General features: G+C 43.1%; 1 protein-coding gene and 1 long non-coding RNA gene across 2 annotated transcripts; one reads left to right on the forward strand and one right to left on the reverse strand.

Moving 5' to 3' along the window:
• Positions 1 to 9,729: 9,729 nt before the first annotated feature.
• Positions 9,730 to 16,392, forward strand: LOC135564344 (uncharacterized). The gene is made up of 2 exons (XR_010460945.1): positions 9,730 to 10,819; positions 15,853 to 16,392. It is a non-coding gene; the product is annotated as an uncharacterized LOC135564344 (long non-coding RNA).
• LOC115108604 (leukocyte elastase inhibitor-like) lies at positions 12,241 to 15,985 on the reverse strand. Its single transcript, XM_029633143.2, has 6 exons — positions 15,821 to 15,985; positions 14,983 to 15,120; positions 14,182 to 14,299; positions 13,737 to 13,879; positions 13,263 to 13,430; positions 12,241 to 12,820 (listed from the first exon to the last, which is right to left on the reverse strand). The coding sequence occupies exons 1-6, from the start codon at positions 15,983 to 15,985 to the stop codon at positions 12,413 to 12,415; spliced, it is 1,140 nt and encodes a 379-aa protein (XP_029489003.2). The 3' UTR covers positions 12,241 to 12,412.
• Positions 16,393 to 19,649: the final 3,257 nt, after the last annotated feature.

Below are 19,649 nucleotides of genomic sequence, written 5' to 3' on the forward strand. Positions count from 1 at the left end.
TACTGAAAGCTCCCCTGATCATCACCAAGACCACAGACTAGGCAATGTCAATAAGATATCCGAACAGATGTTTGTATTATAACACTTGTGAGCATATTCATTTGTCCCCAAAAATGTTAGGCCTATGAAAAAGCTAAAAATAATGAAGAAGCTTTATCCAAAAGTCTTTTCAAGCTTATTTTCTATCTTGTGGGCTATGGATTGGGTTTTACAGGGAAATACATGTTACTATCATGGTGCTTTTAGCCCTCCGGTCAGCCCTGACAATGGTATGCTCTGTTCCCCACTTCAATTGGCGATTTACCCTACATGCACGCACCAATGGAGGTACCACAAGACCTTACACAGATCAATGCCAAAGAGTCACCAGAACTTTCTGTGAAAACTGAATCAGTTCCATGATGGTGAACATCATCCTAGGCTAACGGCAACAGTTAAAAAGAAGTCTGAACACCGCACACTGTCTGCTTTCTGCCATTTTCTGTCTTTCTAATTGGTCGAGCAATATCTTTATTTTAAATGTTGACTATCTATTGACAGAAAATTATGAAAACACAGAGAGAGAAGAAAGATGCATTATTTTCACATTTTTATTGGTCAAATATTTGGGGAAGTCTGGATTCCCTTGGCATCTATGAATACACGCCACTGCAACTACATGACTATTACAGAGCTAGAACAACAGCAGACAAAGAAAAGCTTAAATATTATACACTGAGTATACAAAACATTAAGAACACCTTCATAATATTGAGTTGCACCCCCCACTTTTGCCCTCAGAACAGCCTGAATTCGTCAGGGCATGGACTCTATAAGGTGTAGAAAGCGTCCCACAAGGATGCTGTCCCATGTTGTCTCCAATGCTTCCACAATTATGTCACTTTGGCTGGATGTCCTTTGGGTGGTGGACCATTCTTGATAAACACTGTTGAGTGTGAAAAACCCAGCAGCGTTGCAGTTCTTGACACAAACCGATGTGCTTGGCACCTACTACCACACCCCGTTCAAAAGCACTTTAATCTTTTGCCTTGCCCATTCACCCTCTGAATGGCACACATACACAATCCATGTCTCAATTATCTCAAGGCTTAAAAATCCTTCTTTAACATGTTTCACCCCCTTCATCTATAATGATTGAAGTGGCATCAATAAGGGATCATAGCTTTCACCTGGATTCACCTGGTCATTCTATGTTTCTCAAATTGTCCCCATGTTGGAGAATATGAGATTTGAAAGTCTAGGTTTGAAATAGAATATTTCACCAATTACTTTATATGTATATGTATATATATATATATATATATATATATATATATATATATATATATATATATATATATATATTTAAATAACAGGAAAAAAATTAAGTCATACATTTTACCGAATGGTGACCCTGTAAATATGTGCAAATTCCCATTGGATCACAGCCAATTTAAAAGTGCAGGACTTTTGCAAAGTTTTGTATAGAAGGGATACAGCAAAAATGTACTTTTTGAGGGCCTCCTGAGTGGCGCAGCGGTGTAAGGCACTGCATTGAGGGTGCTTGAGGTGTCCCTACAGACCTGGGTTTGATCCCAGGTGTTGTCACAGCTGGCTGTGACCGGGAGACCCATTAGGCTGTGCACAATTGGCCCAGCGATGTCCAGGTTATGGGAGAGTTTGGCCAGCTGGGATTTCCTTGTAACATCATGCTCTAGCGACTCCTTGTGGTGGGCTGGGTGTCTACAAGCTGACTTCAGTCACCAGCTGGACAGTGTTTTCTCCAACACATTGGTATGGCTGGCTTCTGGGTCAAGAAGCAGTCGGGCTTGACAGGGTCGTGTTTCGGCTCTCAACCTTCGCCTCTCCTGAGTCCGTACGGGAGTTGCGGCAATGAGACAAGACTGATTGGGGAGAAATACAGGTAAAAGTACAAAAACAAAAAAGCAGGTTAGGAGAACTTACACATCAGGTTAAGGAAATTAAGGTAGCAGATTAGGACGATTAGTTTAGGAAAAGGGTTAGGGTTAACTAAAATGCAAAAGCTGTATCCCATCTATGCATGACCCTTATCCAATGTGCCATTCCTTCATTTTTCTTACTGGAATGATATACATATGAGGAAAAAGCTTTCACTGTGACATAATCAGATCTCATGTCTTTTTTACATTTTATTTTACAAATTTTCTCCCCAATTGGTTGTTACAGTCTCATCGCTGCAACTCCCATACGGACTCGGGAGAGCGATGGTCGAGAGCCATGAGTCCTCCGAAACACGATCCAACCAAGCCACACTGCTTCTTGACACAATGTCCACTTAACCCGGAAGCCAGCCACACCAATGTGTCAGAGGAAACACCATACACCTGGTGAACATGTCAGTGTGCATGCGCCCGGCCCACAACAGAAGTTGCTAGAGAGCGAAGGGACAAGGACATCCCTGCCGGCCAAACCCTTCCCTAACCCGGATGATGCTGGGTCAATTGTGCGCCGCCCCATGGGTCTGCCGGTCACGGCCAGCTGCGACAGAGCCTGGACTCAAACCAGGATCTCTAGTGGCACAGCTTGTAACTGCGATGCAGTGCCTTAGACCACTGCTCCACTTGGAAGGCCAGATCTCATGTCTGATTCCCAGTTCGTCCACATCAAAGTGTATTTGTCACGTCCGCTGAATACAACAGGTGTAGGTAGACCTTACAGACCTTACAGTGAAATGCTTACTTACAGTGTCTAACTAATAGCACAAAAAAGGTGAACAATAGGTAAGTAAAGAAATAAAACAACAGTAAAAAGAAAGGCTATATACAGTAGCGAGGCTATAAAAGTAGCGAGGCTACATACAGACACCGGTTAGTCAGGATGATTGAGGTAGTAAGTACATGTAGATATGGTTAATGTGACTATGCATATATGATGAACAGAGAGTAGCAGTAGCGTCAAAGAGGGGTTGGTGGGTGGTGGGTGGGAGATAGCCAGGTTAGCCAATGTGCGGGAGCACTGGTTGGTTGGCCCAATTGAGGTAGTATGTACATGAATGTATAGTTAAAGTGACTATGCATACAGTATATGATAAACAGAGAGTAGCAGCCCCATGTGGGTATTCAGTGGGAAAGGTGGGCATGGGCAGGCCCACATCAAGCACAAACCAGCCCAGCACTGGCTAGACAACAGCAAGCCCACACCAGACCAACACAGGCTAGCCCACACCAGATCAACACAGGCTAGCCCACACCAGCCCAACACAGGTTAGCCTACAATGGCCCAACACAAGCTAACCCTAACCCACACCAGCCCAACACGGGCCAGCCCACAGCAAGCCCAACAGGGGCTAGCCCACACCAAGCACAACAGGGGCTAGCCAACACGAGACCAACACAGGCTAGCCCACACAAGCCCAACACAGGTTAGCCTACAATGGCACAACACAAGCTAACCCACACCAGCCCAACATGGACTAGCCCACACCAAGCCCAACATGGACTAGCCCACACCAAGCCCAACAGGGGCTAGCCTACACCAAGCCCAACATGGACTAGCCCACACCAAGCCCAACAGGGGCTAGCCCACACCAAGCCCAACAGGGGCTAGCCCACACCAAGCCCAACATGGACTAGCCCACACCAAGCCCAACAGGGGCTAGCCTACACCAAGCCCAACATGGACTAGCCCACACCAAGCCCAACAGGGGCTAGCCCACACCAAGCCCAACAGGGGCTAGCCCACACCAAGCCCAACAGGGGCTAGCCCACACCAAGCCCAACATGGACTAGCCCACACCAAGCCCAACAGGGGCTAGCCCACACCAAGCCCAACAGGGGCTAGCCTACACCAAGCCCAACATGGACTAGCCCACACCAAGCCCAACATGGACTAGCCCACACCAAGCCCAACAGGGGCTAGCCTACACCAAGCCCAACATGGACTAGCCCACACCAAGCCCAACAGGGGCTAGCCCACACCAAGCCCAACATGGACTAGCCCACACCAAGCCCAACAGGGGCTAGCCTACACCAAGCCCAACAGGGGCTAGCCCACACCAAGCCCAACAGGGGCTAGCCTACACCAAGCCCAACAGGGGCTAGCCCACACCAAGCCCAACAGGGGCTAGCCTACACCAAGCCCAACAGGGGCTAGCCCACACCAAGCCCAACAGGGGCTAGCCTACACCAAGCCCAACATGGACTAACCCACACCAAGCCCAACAGGGGCTAGCCTACACCAAGCCCAACATGGACTAGCCCACACCAAGCCCAACATGGACTAGCCCACACCAAGCCCAACAGGGGCTAGCCTACACCAAGCCCAACATGGACTAGCCCACACCAAGCCCAACAGGGGCTAGCCCACACCAAGCCCAACATGGACTAGCCCACACCAAGCCCAACAGGGGTTAGCCTACACCAAGCCCAACAGGGGCTAGCCTACACCAAGCCCAGCAGGGGCTAGCCTACACCAAGCCCAACAGGGGCTAGCCCACACCAAGCCCAACATGGACTAGCCCACACCAAGCCCAACAGGGACTAGCCTACACCAAGCCCAACATGGACTAGCCCACACCAAGCCCAACATGGACTAGCCCACACCAAGCCCAACAGGGGCTAGCCTACACCAAGCCCAACATGGACTAGCCCACACCAAGCCCAACAGGGGCTAGCCCACACCAAGCCCAACAGGGGCTAGCCTACACCAAGCCCAACATGGACTAACCCACACCAAGCCCAACAGGGGCTAGCCTACACCAAGCCCAACATGGACTAGCCCACACCAAGCCCAACATGGACTAGCCCACACCAAGCCCAACAGGGGCTAGCCTACACCAAGCCCAACATGGACTAGCCCACACCAAGCCCAACAGGGGCTAGCCCACACCAAGCCCAACAGGGGCTAGCCCACACCAAGCCCAACATGGACTAGCCCACACCAAGCCCAACAGGGGCTAGCCTACACCAAGCCCAACAGGGGCTAGCCTACACCAAGCCCAGCAGGGGCTAGCCTACACCAAGCCCAACAGGGGCTAGCCCACACCAAGCCCAACATGGACTAGCCCACACCAAGCCCAACAGGGACTAGCCTACACCAAGCCCAACATGGACTAGCCCACACCAAGCCCAACAGGGGCTAGCCCACACCAAGCCCAGCAGGGGCTAGCCCACACCAAGCCCAACAGGGGCTAGCCCACACCAAGCCCAACAGGGGCTAGCCCACACCAAGCCCAACAGGGGCTAGCCCACACCAAGCCCAGCACAGGCTAGCTCACACCAAGCCCCGCACAGACTAGCCCACACCAAGCCCAGCCAGAGCCCCCAAATATTTTGGTGGTTTGCACACATCTATTTTTTACAACCGTTACTCAGTATCAAATCAAATGAAATCAAATGTATTTATATAGCCCTTCGTACATCAGCTGATATCTCAAAGTGCTGTACAGAAACCCAGCCTAAAACCCCAAACAGCAAGCAATGCAGGTGTAGAAGCACTCAGTGTTGTTCCAGTTCAAGTGTTCTGTTGTGTGATGCCCAAATATTGTTGACCTTGTAAACTGCCAATGAAGTTTCTCAAGACTTAAATAAGTGAATGTGACACAGTATGTCAAAAGTTAGGACATACCTACTCATTCAAGGGTTTTTCTTAATTTTGTACTATTTTCTACATAATAGTGAACACATAAAAACTATGAAATAACACATATGGAATCATGAAGTAACCAAAAAAGTGTTAATAATATATTTTATATTTTAAATTCTTCAAAGTAGCCACCCTTTGCCTTGATGACAGCTTTGCACACTCGTGGCATTCTCTCAACCAGCTTCATGAGAAAGGCTTTTCCAACAGTCTTGAAGGAGTTCCCACTTGTTTTTGGTCATTGTCCTGTTGAAAAACAAATGATAGTTCCACTAAGCACAAACCAGATGGGATGGCGAATCACTACAGAATGCTGTGGTAGCCATGCTGGTTGAGTGTGCTTTGAATCACAGACAGTGTCACCAGCAAAGCACCATCACACCTTCTCCTCCATGCTTCATGGGGGGAACCACATATACGGAGATCATCCGTTCACCAACTCTGTATCTCACAAAGACACGGCGGTTGGAACCAGAAATCTCATAATTTGGACTCATCAGACCAAAGGACAGATTTCCACCGGTCTAATGTCCATTTCTTGTGTTTCTTGGCCCAAGCAAGTGTCTTCTTCTTATTGATGTCCTTTAGTTGTGGTTTCTTTGCAGCAATTTGACCATGAAGGCCTGATTCACACAGTCTCCTCTGAACAGTTGATGTTGAGATGTGTCTGTTACTTGAACTCTGTGAAGCATTTATTTGGGCTGAAATCTGAGGTGCAGTTAACTCTAATGAACATATCCTCTGCAGCAGAGATAACTCTGAGTCTTCCTTTCCTTTGGCGATCCTCATGAGAGCCAGTTTCATCATAGCGCTTGATGGTTTTTGCGACCGCACTTGAAGAAACTTTCAATGTTTTTGAAATTTTCCAGATTGACTGACCTTCATGTCTTAAAGTAATGTTGAACTGTAATTTCTCTTTTTATTATTTGAGCTGTTCTTGCCATAAAATGGACTTGGTATTTTACCAAATAGGGCTACCATCTGTATACCTCCCCCAACTTGTCACAACACAACTGACTGGCTCAAACGCATTAAGAAGGAAAGAAATTCCACAAATGAACTTTTAACAAGGCATATCTATTAATTGAAAAGCATTCCAGGTGACTACCTCATGCAGCTGGTTGAAAGAATGCCAAGAGTGTGCAAAGCATCAAGGCAAAGGGTGGCTACTTTGAAGTATCTCAAATATAAAATACATTTTTGTTTGTTTAACAATTTTTTGGTTACTTCATGATTCCGTTTGTGTTATTTCATAGCTTTAACATCTTCACTATTATTCTACAATGTAGAAAATTGTAAAAAAAAAAAAAAAAGAAAGAATGAAAAACCCTTGAATGAGTAGGTGTGTCCAAATGTTTGACTGGTACTGTATGAGAAACATAAATTATCTTGTAAAAAATATATACTGAAAAAATATATAAATGCAACATGCAACAATTTCAAAGATTTTACTGAGATACAGTTCATATAAGTAAATCAGTCAACTGAAATAAATAAATTAGACTCTAATCTATTGATTTCACATGACTGGGCAGGGGGCGCAGCCATGGGTGAGGATGGGAGGGCATAGGCCCATCCACTTGAGGAGCCAGTCCCACCCACTGGGGAGCCAGGCCCAGCCAATCCGAATGAGTTTTTCCCCACAAAAGGACTGTATTACAGACTCCTCAGCACCCACCCTCCCCCTCCTCAGATGATCCCGCAGATGAAGAAGCCAGATGTGGAGGTCCTGGGCTGGCGTGGTTACACGTGGTCTGCGGTTGTGAGGCTGGTTGGATGTACTACCATATTCTCTAAAACAACATTGGAGGTGGCTTACGATAGAGAAAATAACATTAACTGCTCTAGCAACAGCTCTGTTGGACATTCCTGCAGTCAGCATGCCAATTTGACAGTCCCATCAAAACTTGAGGCATCTGTGGCATTGTGTTGTGTGACAAAACTGCATATTTTAGAGTGGTGTTTTATTGTCCCTTGCACAAGGTTCACCTGTGTAACGGTCATGCTGTTTAATCAGTTTCTTGTTATGCTACACCTGTCTGGTGGATGGATTATCTTGGCAAAGGAGAAAAGCTCACTAACAGGGATGTAAACGAATTTGTGCACACAATTTGAGAGAAATAAGCTTTTTGTGCATATGGAAAATGTCTGTGATCTTTTATTTAAGCTTATGAAACATGGAACCAACACTTCACATGTTGCGTTTATGTCTTTGTTCAGTATGTATGAATGATAGTAATAACTTTGTTGTCTTTCTAATACAATGTATCACGTTCCTAAATTACCTTTAAAGGCTTGAAAATTATAGAATTTATGCATTGAATTCAATTGTAATAAATTAATTATAAATATATTCCTATGAAATAGCAAATGCACATGGGACCAATATTTTAGCCTGCATTGTGCCAATGTGGACATGTTTGCTGGGTTGGATAAAATAATAATTTTCATCTAATGGATGGTCAGTTTTTGCATCTATAACTCTTGTCTATGAATTTGATAGTGTTTACATTTCTCAAATCAAATGTTATTGGTCGCATACACATATTTAGCAGATGTTATTGCGGTGTACCAAAAAGCTTGTGTTCCTTGCTCCAGCAGTGCAGTAATATCTATAAATTCACAACAATACACACAGATCTAAAAGTAAAATAATGGAATTAAGAAATATATAAATATTAGGGCAAACAATGCCGGAGTCTAAATATACACTACCGTTCAAAAGTTTGGGGTCACTTAGAAATGTCCTTAATGCTCCTCTCTGTTTTCTTTCTACCCCCACATATTGTACATTCCTTTCTTCCTAGGTACATGCCATATAACCCCTTCCTAATGAACAAACATTATTTAACACTACAAGAAAGACAGGGTAGAATTCTTGCCAGTTATAGTGCAGTATACCTCATTTAGTCATTATTCATTAAAAAAATCCCATAACAGATCTATAGACATTATGGACAGTATGTGGAAAGAATATTTAATATATCTGTAGAATATGTAGGATAGAATATTATACAATATATACAGCAATAGTTGAATAGGATGGCCTTGACTCGAATACAGTATACTGAATACATGACATGAGTAAAACATGATGTAAACATTATTAAAGTGACCAGTGATTCCATGTCTATGTACAAAGGGCTACAGACTAAGGTTCAGGGTTGAGTAACCAGGTGGTAGCCGACTAGTGACAGTGACGGCTAGCCGGCTAGTGATGGCTATTTAACAGTCAGATGGCCTTGTGATAGAAGCTGTTTTTCAGTGTCTCGGTCCCAGCTTTGATGCACCTGTACTGACCTCGCCTTCTGGATGATAGCATTGTGAACAGGCCGTGGCTCGGATGGTTAATGTTTTTGATGATCTTTTTGGCCTTCCTGTGACATCGGGTGCTGTAGCTGTCCTGGAGGGCAGGCAGCGTGCCCCCAGTGATGTGTTGGGCAGACCGCACCACCCTCTAGAGAGACCTGCGGTTATGGCGGTGCAGTTGCCATACCAGGTGGTGATACAGCCCGACAGGATGCTCTCGATAGTTGTCATGACGTGGCCCTTTTGGGGACAGCGAGTACCACCCCCCCCCCCCCCCCCCCCCCCCAGGTTCTGTTATCGCAGGTCATAAACTCCACGAGGAGACATGGCCATGCAGTATAGAGAGAGTTTGACAGTAGAACAAAGGAACCTCTTTCACATCACAGGACTTGAGAACTGAACAATGTCCATGTTTTGGAGAATGTGTACATGGTCGGGGGAGAACCCAGCTATGACCGGTCCATTTCGTTTAATGTTTGTGAAACTCATGAGACAATACAGCCACATTACCATAACTCTGTTTATACAAGAGTCTCAGTTGTTAGGCTTGCATCTAATTGTTTTATAAAATGAATGAGTAAAGATGAAACTATTTGTGAAATGATGTAATGTGATTTTAAACTGATTCCCTTTGGAGTTTAACTTCTTGCGTCGAGCAATCCTGTATCCGGGAGCGTAATCATAGCCTCAAGCTCATTACCATAACGCAACGTTAACTATTCATGAAAATCGCAAATGAAATGAAAGAAATATATTCACTCACAAGCTTAGCCTTTTGTTAACAACACTGTCATCTCAGATTTTCAAAATACACTCCGTTTTGTTCATCACGTTTGGCTAAGAAAACCCCCAGAAAATTCAGTCATTACAACGGCAAACTTTTTTTTCCAAATTAACTCCATAATATCGACAGAAACATGGCAAACGTTGTTTAGAATCCATCCTCAAGGTGTTTTTCACATATCTATTCGATGATAAATCATTCGAGGCAGTTTGGTTTCTCCTCTGAAGCAAATGGAAAAATACACGCAGCTGGAGATTACGCAATAATTTCGAAGGAGGACACCAAGCGAGCACCTGGTAAATGTAGTCTCTTATGGTCAATCTTCCAATGATATACCTACAAATACGTCACAATGCTGCAGACACCTTGGGGAAACGACAGAAAGTGTAGGCTCATTCCTTGCGCATTCACAGCCATATAAGGAGACATTGGAACAAAGCGCATTCAAAATCTGGGGCATTTCCTGTTTGAAATTTCATCTTGGCTTCACCTGTAGCATCAGTTCTGTGGCACTCACAGATAATATCTTTGCAGTTTTGGAAACGTCAGAGTGTTTTCTTTCCAAAGCTGTCAATTATATGCATAGTCGAGCATCTTTTCGTGACAAAATATCTTGTTTAAAACGGGAACGTTTTTGTATCCAAAAATTAAAAGAGCGCCCCCTATATCGAAGAAGTTAACTAAGTCATAGGCCCACCCCAAGAGCACAGACATTGAACTGGCGTCATGGGACAGCCCTTTCCTACTGTTCTGGATATAACCCCACCTTGGGAATTTCCCTTCAGACCAAGCTACCTCGATTACCGAGAGGGCTAAGGTTTGAGTAGAGACCATGCATTCCTTGTTGCTGAATTCTTAACCATACCACATGGTTAAACTCTGAGACTATCGATACCGACAGAATAAGAGCAACTCTTTGATACTAATTAATTGTCTGCAGCTAGGAATTCTGTACCATTGAATGCGAAGACCTACAACCGCCGAAACATCTATCTATAAGAACATTTCTGAATGTTACTCTGAAGTATCTATTCTAACCAAAGACTCCAGGGACGCAGAGAATCTCGGATGAACTCTCCAACAGAAAAGGACGATTCCAACAGAGACCACGACGACACGCTGGGAGTAAATATATATTTTGATTGTAATTATTCCCGAATGAGTGAGCGTTCATGTGCAAAGGATTAGCATTTCAATTGTTCTAATTATCAACTGTGTAGTGACTCTTTTGTCTTGCGCGCCCTTCTCAGTCCCTTTGTCTATCAAGCCACCATACCGGTTTAGCCCACTAGGGCAAATCCCCTATCATTTCCTTATAACCATATCTACTTTGTTTGTTTGTGCATTTCTGTGATTAGTTAGTTAGTTAATAAATAAATCATTGAGACAATTGATGTATGGGGTGATTCATAGTAAAGACTGGGTTCGTGCAGATAACCAACAATTTACGATGTTTGGAATGAGACCAACGTGAGGTAAAGAATAATTAATTAGAAGACTAATTGATCAGATATTAAAATATCTGAAGTTATATTAGGAAAATTGTAACTTTGTAATCTGAAGATTTTCCTTGGTGCCCCGACATCCTAGTTAATTACATTTACATGATTAGTTTAATCACTTAATAATAATTAAAGAATTGATTTGATAATCTAACAGTCTTCATTTTAATGATGCCAAAGACACGACATAGTGCATCTGTAAAAGTTTGTGAGAGTCTTAGGGGCCAAGCCAAATTTCTTTAGCCTCCTGAGGTTGGGGGATTGATTCCCATCCAAGTCATTCCAAAGACTGTAAAAATGGTACCCGGTGCGTCTCTACTTGGCCCTCAGCATTAAGGAGATAGATTGGGGGTAAGGCCCTGTATACACTAGATTTTGGCACTCCCCCATTGTGAAAAATATTTTGGAAGCTATACAATTAATTTATGAATGTCTACATCTGTTTATGACATGTTTATTATATTACTGACACCTTCATGCATCTGGTTTATGTGAGCCTAACAAACAATGACATTTTTTTTAATTTAGTTTTTTACATTTTCGTTAAAGTATAATTTTATAAAGTTCTGTTACTGTCCCCACAACAACAAAACACTTATATTAAATCTTGTCTTTTAAACATTTAAATTAAATACTGTAGAATTTCATTAATTCCTATGGAGGACTGCTTCTTCTGAGGAGTGTCAATACGGCCAATCGGTGGCTTCAAAGCCTCTCATTGGCCAATACACAGCATCAGCAATCCAGGCTTTATACAGATCATTGGTCCGGTCCAGGGGGTGTACTTGTACATCAAGCTGCCTCATGCTACAGAAACAGGAGATAGGTTCATGATCCAATTAGCCATTCCAGCTCGCACAAGTCAAGGCTTGTGAAAGGCTACTTACTTTACTACATTTCTCCAGCCCCCATTATCAGCTGTTTAAACCCCCCTGCCAAAAGAAAAAAAAGTAGGGTGGTGACCACTTCGTTAGTTGAATCTCAGAACCATAACAATGTTTAAGGGAACTAAGGTCACACAATGATACTGTCCAAACAGACAAGTCATTTAGACATTCTCCTTTATTTGGTTTTATAGTGGATTAAATCAAGTGCTAATGGAACTAGCTACCTGGCTAAATATGGCACATTTACAGAAATGTTCATTGATGTTAAATGCCCCTGTCAAATAATTGTTGTAAATGATGTTAAATCCTCTCTACTAGTTTTAACTATTCTACTGAGGAGAGGAGAACCTCCCAAGGAAGAGGATGCTTTTGGTCTTATTGTGCCTGATGAAGAAGAGGAAGGGGTGATCAGCCGTGAAGTGTTCCTCTCGGAACATACAGAACGCTATCATCCCAGCAGTGGCGGCTGCAGCCTCCGTCCCCTCCTCGTTCACCTCCACAAAGGCCTTATGGGCCACCGTAGACAGGAAGAGCCCCCCCTTCCCATTCATCCCAGACAGGTCGGCCATGCCCCCGACGAACACATCCTTCATGCCCATCTGGACCAGGGGATCATTCAGCTCGTAGTCCTCCTCCAGTTTGAACTTGGGCAGATAAACTATGATGTCCGTGCCCGTGTCCATGTTGGACCTGGTGGTCCACTCGTCCAGTTTCTCCATGGTCAGCTCGCTCTCCAGCTAAATGGTACACAGAGTTAAAGCACAGTCAGTATAGTGAAAAAGAGTAGCGTTGAAACACAGTTAAAACACAGTCAGTATATAGAATAAGTAGCATTGACAACACTCCATACATCAGATGATAAATGATACTGTAGTCGTGTTTTCAGCAGCCTACCCAGGCCTAACCCAAGTACACCACCTAGTGGCAAATGATGCGCAAAAAATGCTGACTTGCATTGGTTTTGGGCCACATATTCTAAAGCGTTAGCATTTGGATACAAAACCAGAGCATGGATTGCTGTCATACCTTGTCAATCGGCTGCTTACAGGGTAAGGAAACCAGTGTCTTATAGTGTAGCGAACAGAGGGACAGGAAAGGGAAACCAGGTCGCTGGTGTGAAAGGCAAACACCCCACGCATCAATCAACTATGCAGTTATAGGAGGCTGTGTACAGTATACCTTCACGAGAGGATCAGATCCATCAGTGGCCTCCTCAGGCAGCAGGACAAACATACTGAGCTCCTCATCCACATAGGGAAGCTCCACGATCTGGAGGTTATAGTCTGGGACATAGTTAAAGGGGAACTTCTTTATCTGGTGCATCATCTGAACTGGCTTGCTCTCACTCTGAAAAAACAGATTATTATAGACAAGGAGAATGAGTTCATCTGAACCATATAACTCCCAATAGGCCTATACAGTATAACTTGGAAGTTTGTTTGGCCTCTTGGATGACGCATAAATGTGTCAAACTTGTGCCTGTACCACTGCTAAAAAAAGGCCCCTGTGAAGCGAACCATTGAACCCTTTGGTTTTAAATAGCACCATATCTTCTAGCAGTTTAGTATATAATCCTATTATATAGTAAATCATTATATTATAATTCCATTACTGAGCATAAATATCTATCTAAATATTACTGCCAATATCCACCTGGTTTATTTTGAAGGTCATCTCTTTGGTGTCTTTCTGGTCAAATCTGTTCAACCAGTTTCCTTTGAAGTAGATGGCATTGACTAGAGCCAGCCTTGTCAAACCACTGACAGTCCCTTGCTTCAGCAGATCTTTGATTTGATCTGTAAACGCACACACACACACACACACTTAAACAAACTAAACCCAAAGCAGCTCTGAAACCAGAGGTCCCATCTGGCTTTAATGCTGTCGGTAGGCATAGACAGATTTATTCATCACATGTTCATTTCCATGTTAGCTGATCCTGGTTACAGATCTGATAGTTGCTGTTTTTTAATCTAATGTGTGTGTTAAGTGTATGTTGTTGTATTTTTGGTGTCCCCCCAATGTATTGCACTACACATTTCCCAGCTGGGATAATACATGTGATTGGTTAACTGATTGATATAGTAAATGATGATACTTTCCGTCTGCTGCTCCACCCAGCTGTTGATCTGTCCTCTGGTCTCCTCTGCTGCTCCGAGGAAGTCTACTGCCTTCATATCTGCACAGTAGAACTTCTGGGTGGATTCTAAGAACTCCTACATCAGAGTGAAACAGTTCAATAAAAGTAAAGAGAAGTACAGTATAACGTCTGGGTGGATTCTCAGACAGCAGACAGTAATAGCACAGTCCGTCTCAATAAAACCATTTTCGCACAGGACTAGTATTACTAGAGAACGTTGGGTATGTCATTATTACCCCTGTGTGCCTGTAAATGTAATAAGATTGTATAGATTAGTAGAATGTCTGGGTGGATTCTAAGAACTCCTATGGCAGAGTGAAACAGTTCCATAAGATTAACTAGCCTCATGTATGCAGATGTATAGTTAAGCATTAAAACCCGAGGGGGGTTATATGGCCAATATATCACAACGCTAAGTGCCTGGAAACCTCCCTTGCCATGGTATATTGGCCATATACCACAAACCCCTGAGGTGCCTTATTACTATTATAAACTGGTTACCAATGTAATTAGAGCAGTAAAAATACATGTTTTGTCATAACTGGTCTGAAATACCACAGCTGTCAGACAATCAGCAAACAGGGCTCGAACCATCCAGTTTAAAATCAATAGTAAAAACGTATTAATTGATTGATAATATAATAGCAAATGTCTGATTTGCAGGTATTTTGTCCAATGCTATACTGAAGCAAAATGAAAGAGAACACATGTAAAGGGACTGTTACTTGCATAAATAGTATAGTTTATAGTGAAACTCACGGTCAGGAAGTTGCAGGTCTTCTCTCCATACAGACGGTTGGCCAGTTTCAGGATGTAAGTTGCAGAGGGAGAGTTGATATCTGCATTGAGTGTCTGGAAATCTGTGTGAATGTCTTTGGTGAAGTTGAATGACAGAGCCTGGGGAAGATTCAGAGAGAAGAAATATGATTATATTGATGACATTGATGATAATAGTGATGATGATTATAGTGATGATAATGAATAAAGCTTGGACTGTGTACATAAAAGGTAAAAGAGTGCAGAGTACCTTTCAAATACAGACAGACAGTCATGATGCCATGTACGCTACTGTGGATTTACAGCTTTGCTTGGATTCTGACTGACTGAGGGTGTGCTTCCCAAATGGCAACCTATTTCCTCCATTGTGCACTTATTTTGACCAGGGGCAGTTTCCCAAAAGCCGCTTAAGGCTAAGTTCATTGTTAGAATGGTTATAATGGTTATAATGATAACCATTGAACTTAGCCTTTGGGAAACCGGGCCCAAAGCCCTATGGTCAAAAGTAGTGCACTACATAAGGAATAGGGTGCGATTTGGGGCGCAGAAGGGAGTAACCTGTGGGTTTATAGCCCTCTCCATGGTTACTATGTTGCTGTGTGTTCCCAGAGGTATAAGCTGCTGTCCTACAGTCTAAAGTACAAGCTGAACAGCTCTAATCAGTTTGTCTTCTACATATAGACACACACCCTGTCATGTTATCAGATGTCTGGAGAATAGGCCTAATGAGTACAAAGCTTCATGTTACCTACTATAAGGGTGTGTGTGTGTGTGTGTGTGTGTATGTATATATATAAGTGTGTTTTTCTCTGTGTATTACCTTTGCCATCTGAGCAGCTGTGTCTCTTTTAGCCCCCAGGTAGACCATGGCCAGAGCTGAGCTGATACTGAATGGGGAGATGAAGATATTCCCTGTGTTGGTCTGACCCAGAGTGTGGTACAGCTCCAAGGCAAAGGCTGTGTTAGAGCTGCTGAGAGATGCCATGGCTGATGACTGGTCTGCCGGAGAACGGACGAAAGCAATATTTGACATATGCAGTGGTGTAAAAGTACTTAGGTAAAAATACTTTAAAATACCCCAAAAAACTACATAAGAAGTATCTGTACTTCACTATTTACATTTTTGACTACTTTTACATTCCTTAAGAAAATAGGGTACTTTTTTACTCCATACATTTTCCCTGGCACCCAAAGGTACTCATTACATTTTGAATGCTTAGCAGGACAGGGAAATAATCTAATTCACACACTTATCAACAAAACATTCCTGGTCATCCCTACTGCCTCTGTTCTGACGGACTCACTTAACACATGATTCATTTATAAATTATGTCTGAATGTTGGAGTGTGCCCATGGCTATCAGTAAATAAATAAAAAAACAACTAAATGGTGCCGTTTGGTTTGCTTAATATAAGGAATCAAAAGTATTTATTGTTCTACTTTTGATACTTAGGTATATTTTAGCAATTACATTTGATACTTAGGCATATTTTAAACCAAATACTTTTTGACTTTTACTCAAGAGTATTTTACTTGAGTCATTTTCTATTAAGATATCTTTACTTTTACTCAAGTATCACAGTTGGGTACTTGTTCCACCAAAGGACATATGCAGACTAGTCGGACACTGATTTGAATGTGACAATAATAATTTTTGCGGCATATTTAGTGACAAAGATCTTTTGGGGTCTGTCATCACATCTCATACAGGAAATAAAAGTTTTGCTCCTAATCATATTCTCTTTATTTTGCACTGTATATCCTACTCAATGACATTGGCAATAGTGAAATGGCGATGGTAGAATGTAATCATCAATTTTAATTCGGCACTATGTGATCGCATATCAATTGCTATAGAAAATATACAATCGGCAGGCAAAATATCCATAAAACGCCTATATTATTCTAGTCGAGAGTAACCAGGAAGCAGAGGATAATGTAACTAAAAAGATAAACTGCTGAAAGCAAAACTTAAGCCTTCAAATCTCACAAATGTGTGTTGTTTTTTGGATTAGAAAAAAGTATATACACCAACCCTTCTGCTTCTCTCTGTGTGAAAAGATCGAAAACGCGCAGAAACAAAAACAGAAGTAAAGACCTAAACTACGCCTTCCTCCTGAGATAACTACAAAAAGCGCTCTAAATATGCCGCATTATCCCAAATCATTTAGCGCGTCTTTTATATATATCATACTCACTGCTCTACTTGTGCAATAAAACCGGGTGGGGACTTGGCCTTCAGCCCACTGCCCACATGGGTTCTCGAGGTGGGGACTGGACAGGCTTGTCCTGAATTACATGCTACCTTTGCGGAAGTCAGTTCGCCTATTGATAAATGACATGTATTTCTCACCAGGCTACTACTTACTACCTGCTGGACGTGTGTTCCTCTGGGAAATCAACCCTACAGAGATATAGGCCAAAGATGATGGATAAATGAAGATGTTCCACTTTTCTTCTTCTTCTTCTTTGGGATTTTGTTGGCGGATCGCGTCTCATTTAAGGTGCATACACCGCCACCTACTGTACTGGAGTGTGAGGCCATTCATGGCCTACCTACATTAAATTCTTCGTGAAACGGTACAATAAAATTGGAGAAAAGGAAAACGGACTTGCCTAGTTAAATAAAGGTTAAATAAAATAAATAAATAAAAACTGGGCTAGAATCATGCTTTACATCCTCGGACCGAGGTGGTCCTCATTGCAGGAATTTCATCCTCACTCTCGTCAGGTTCCAAACTGAGCTACTGGAATTACGTATCCCTCTTTGCAGTTGATGCCAACCTTCCTTTCCACACTGCTACATTGCACCTGCCGCCACATCTCGTCCCTCTCCATTTCTTCAAGTTCTTCCAAAAGTTCTGTGAAACCCCTGGTTCCATATTTTCTCAACCATTTCTGCTGTTCTCCATTTTGTCTTGTCCATTATCTTCTCATTCACCAGATCTCTTAGAAGACCTGTGTAATCACCCACTCCATGTTTATTCATAATATGCTCCACTTTCTTCCTTATTTCCTTTTCTCCAATCGCTCCCGTTCTCCAAACATTTCTCCCTGTGCAATCTCTCCAACGCCCACCCCTTGTCTTGAGCACGCCCAGGCATAAAAGGTTACAGTTCACTGCTATTTGTGGAATCAGATGTCCCACTCAAACTGTAAAATGGATAGGTTGGGGTCCGGGTGGCTCTGCCATTGGCACCAATCAATGATGTATATAGATCTATCTATAAATAATGGGGCTAATGTGTGACATTGGGATCAACATTTCATGATGGTTTGAAACAAAAATGAAAAGGATTTCCATACATTTCTAGATGTACTTAGAGGAATAAAAGTGAATATATGCAAATTGGCCCGTAACTCCACCAACTGCACCTATACAACATAGGCCTTGGACTAGACATCTTTATGCAGGGTTCATAAAGACATTGGCTTGCCAAATTCAAGGACTTTCAGGGACTGCATCATTTCTATAATTGTACATAGGGCATAGTATAGAACCCCCCCCCAAAAAAAAACATGCAATAAGTGTCCAAAAAGTAGGCCATCACCACTAAGAATAATGAGCGGTAGAGCGTAAAAATAATCTGTCATCGGTTGCATCACTCACTACCGAGTTCCAAACTGCCTCTGGAGCAGCGTCAGCACAACAACTGTTTGTTGGGAGCTTCCTTAAATGGGTTTCCATGGCCGAGCAGAGGCACACAAGCCTAAGATCACCATGCGCAATGCCAAACGTCGGCTGGAGTGGTGTAAATCTCGTCGTTATTGGACTCCGGAGCAGTGGAATTGCATTCTCTGGAGTGATGAATCACGCTTCTCTATCTAGCAGTCAGACAGACAAACATGGCTTTGGTGGATGCCAGGAGAACGCTACCTGCCCAAATGCATAGTACCAACTGTAAGGTTTGGTGGAGGAGGAATAATGGTGGAGGAGGAATAATTACATTTAGACAATTCTGTGCTTCCAACTTTGTGGCAACAGTTTGGGGAAGGCCCTTTCCTGTTTCAGCATGACAATGCCCCTGTGCACAAAGCAAGGTCCATACAGAAATGGTTTGTCGAGATCAGTGTCAAATAACTTGACTGGCCGGCATCTGGTGGAAAGCCTTCCCAGAAGAGTGGAGGCTTTAATAGCAGCAAAGGGGGAGCCAACTCCATACTAATGCCCATGGTTTTGGAATGAGATGTTCGACTAGCAGGTGTCCACATACTTTTGGCCATGTAGTGTACGGTAGCCTATACATCTTACATATGTAGCATGCACAGCATATCAAACAAGCAAAACACAGACAGGCAGTTAATATTGATTTAAGATTATTTTTTCATCATCATTGCAAACATTGGCTAAACAGGGGGCAGCCTGCTGGCTTTATGGCAGCATAACTATAAAGATTACATGCACAGAACATGATTCAGATACTTAGATTAGAGTAAGACGTTTCCAGAAGTGTGGGATGGGGCCAAATGCTGTATTTGTAGCCTCAGCCCTTTCAAATAGTGGGGGAGTGCCAAGATGGAGGCGCGAGGGCTTGAAAACACAGCGCCCCTTGTCTGTCATCCAGTTTATACATAAATCATTGGCTCCAATGCATTAGCCAACAACCTCTCACATTCTCACGTCAGATTTAGACTTTCATCCATGTTT

The sequence above is a fragment of the Oncorhynchus nerka genome, linkage group LG24 (genome assembly GCF_034236695.1).
Source record: "Oncorhynchus nerka isolate Pitt River linkage group LG24, Oner_Uvic_2.0, whole genome shotgun sequence".
In the NCBI taxonomy this organism is placed as follows: domain Eukaryota; kingdom Metazoa; phylum Chordata; class Actinopteri; order Salmoniformes; family Salmonidae; genus Oncorhynchus; species Oncorhynchus nerka.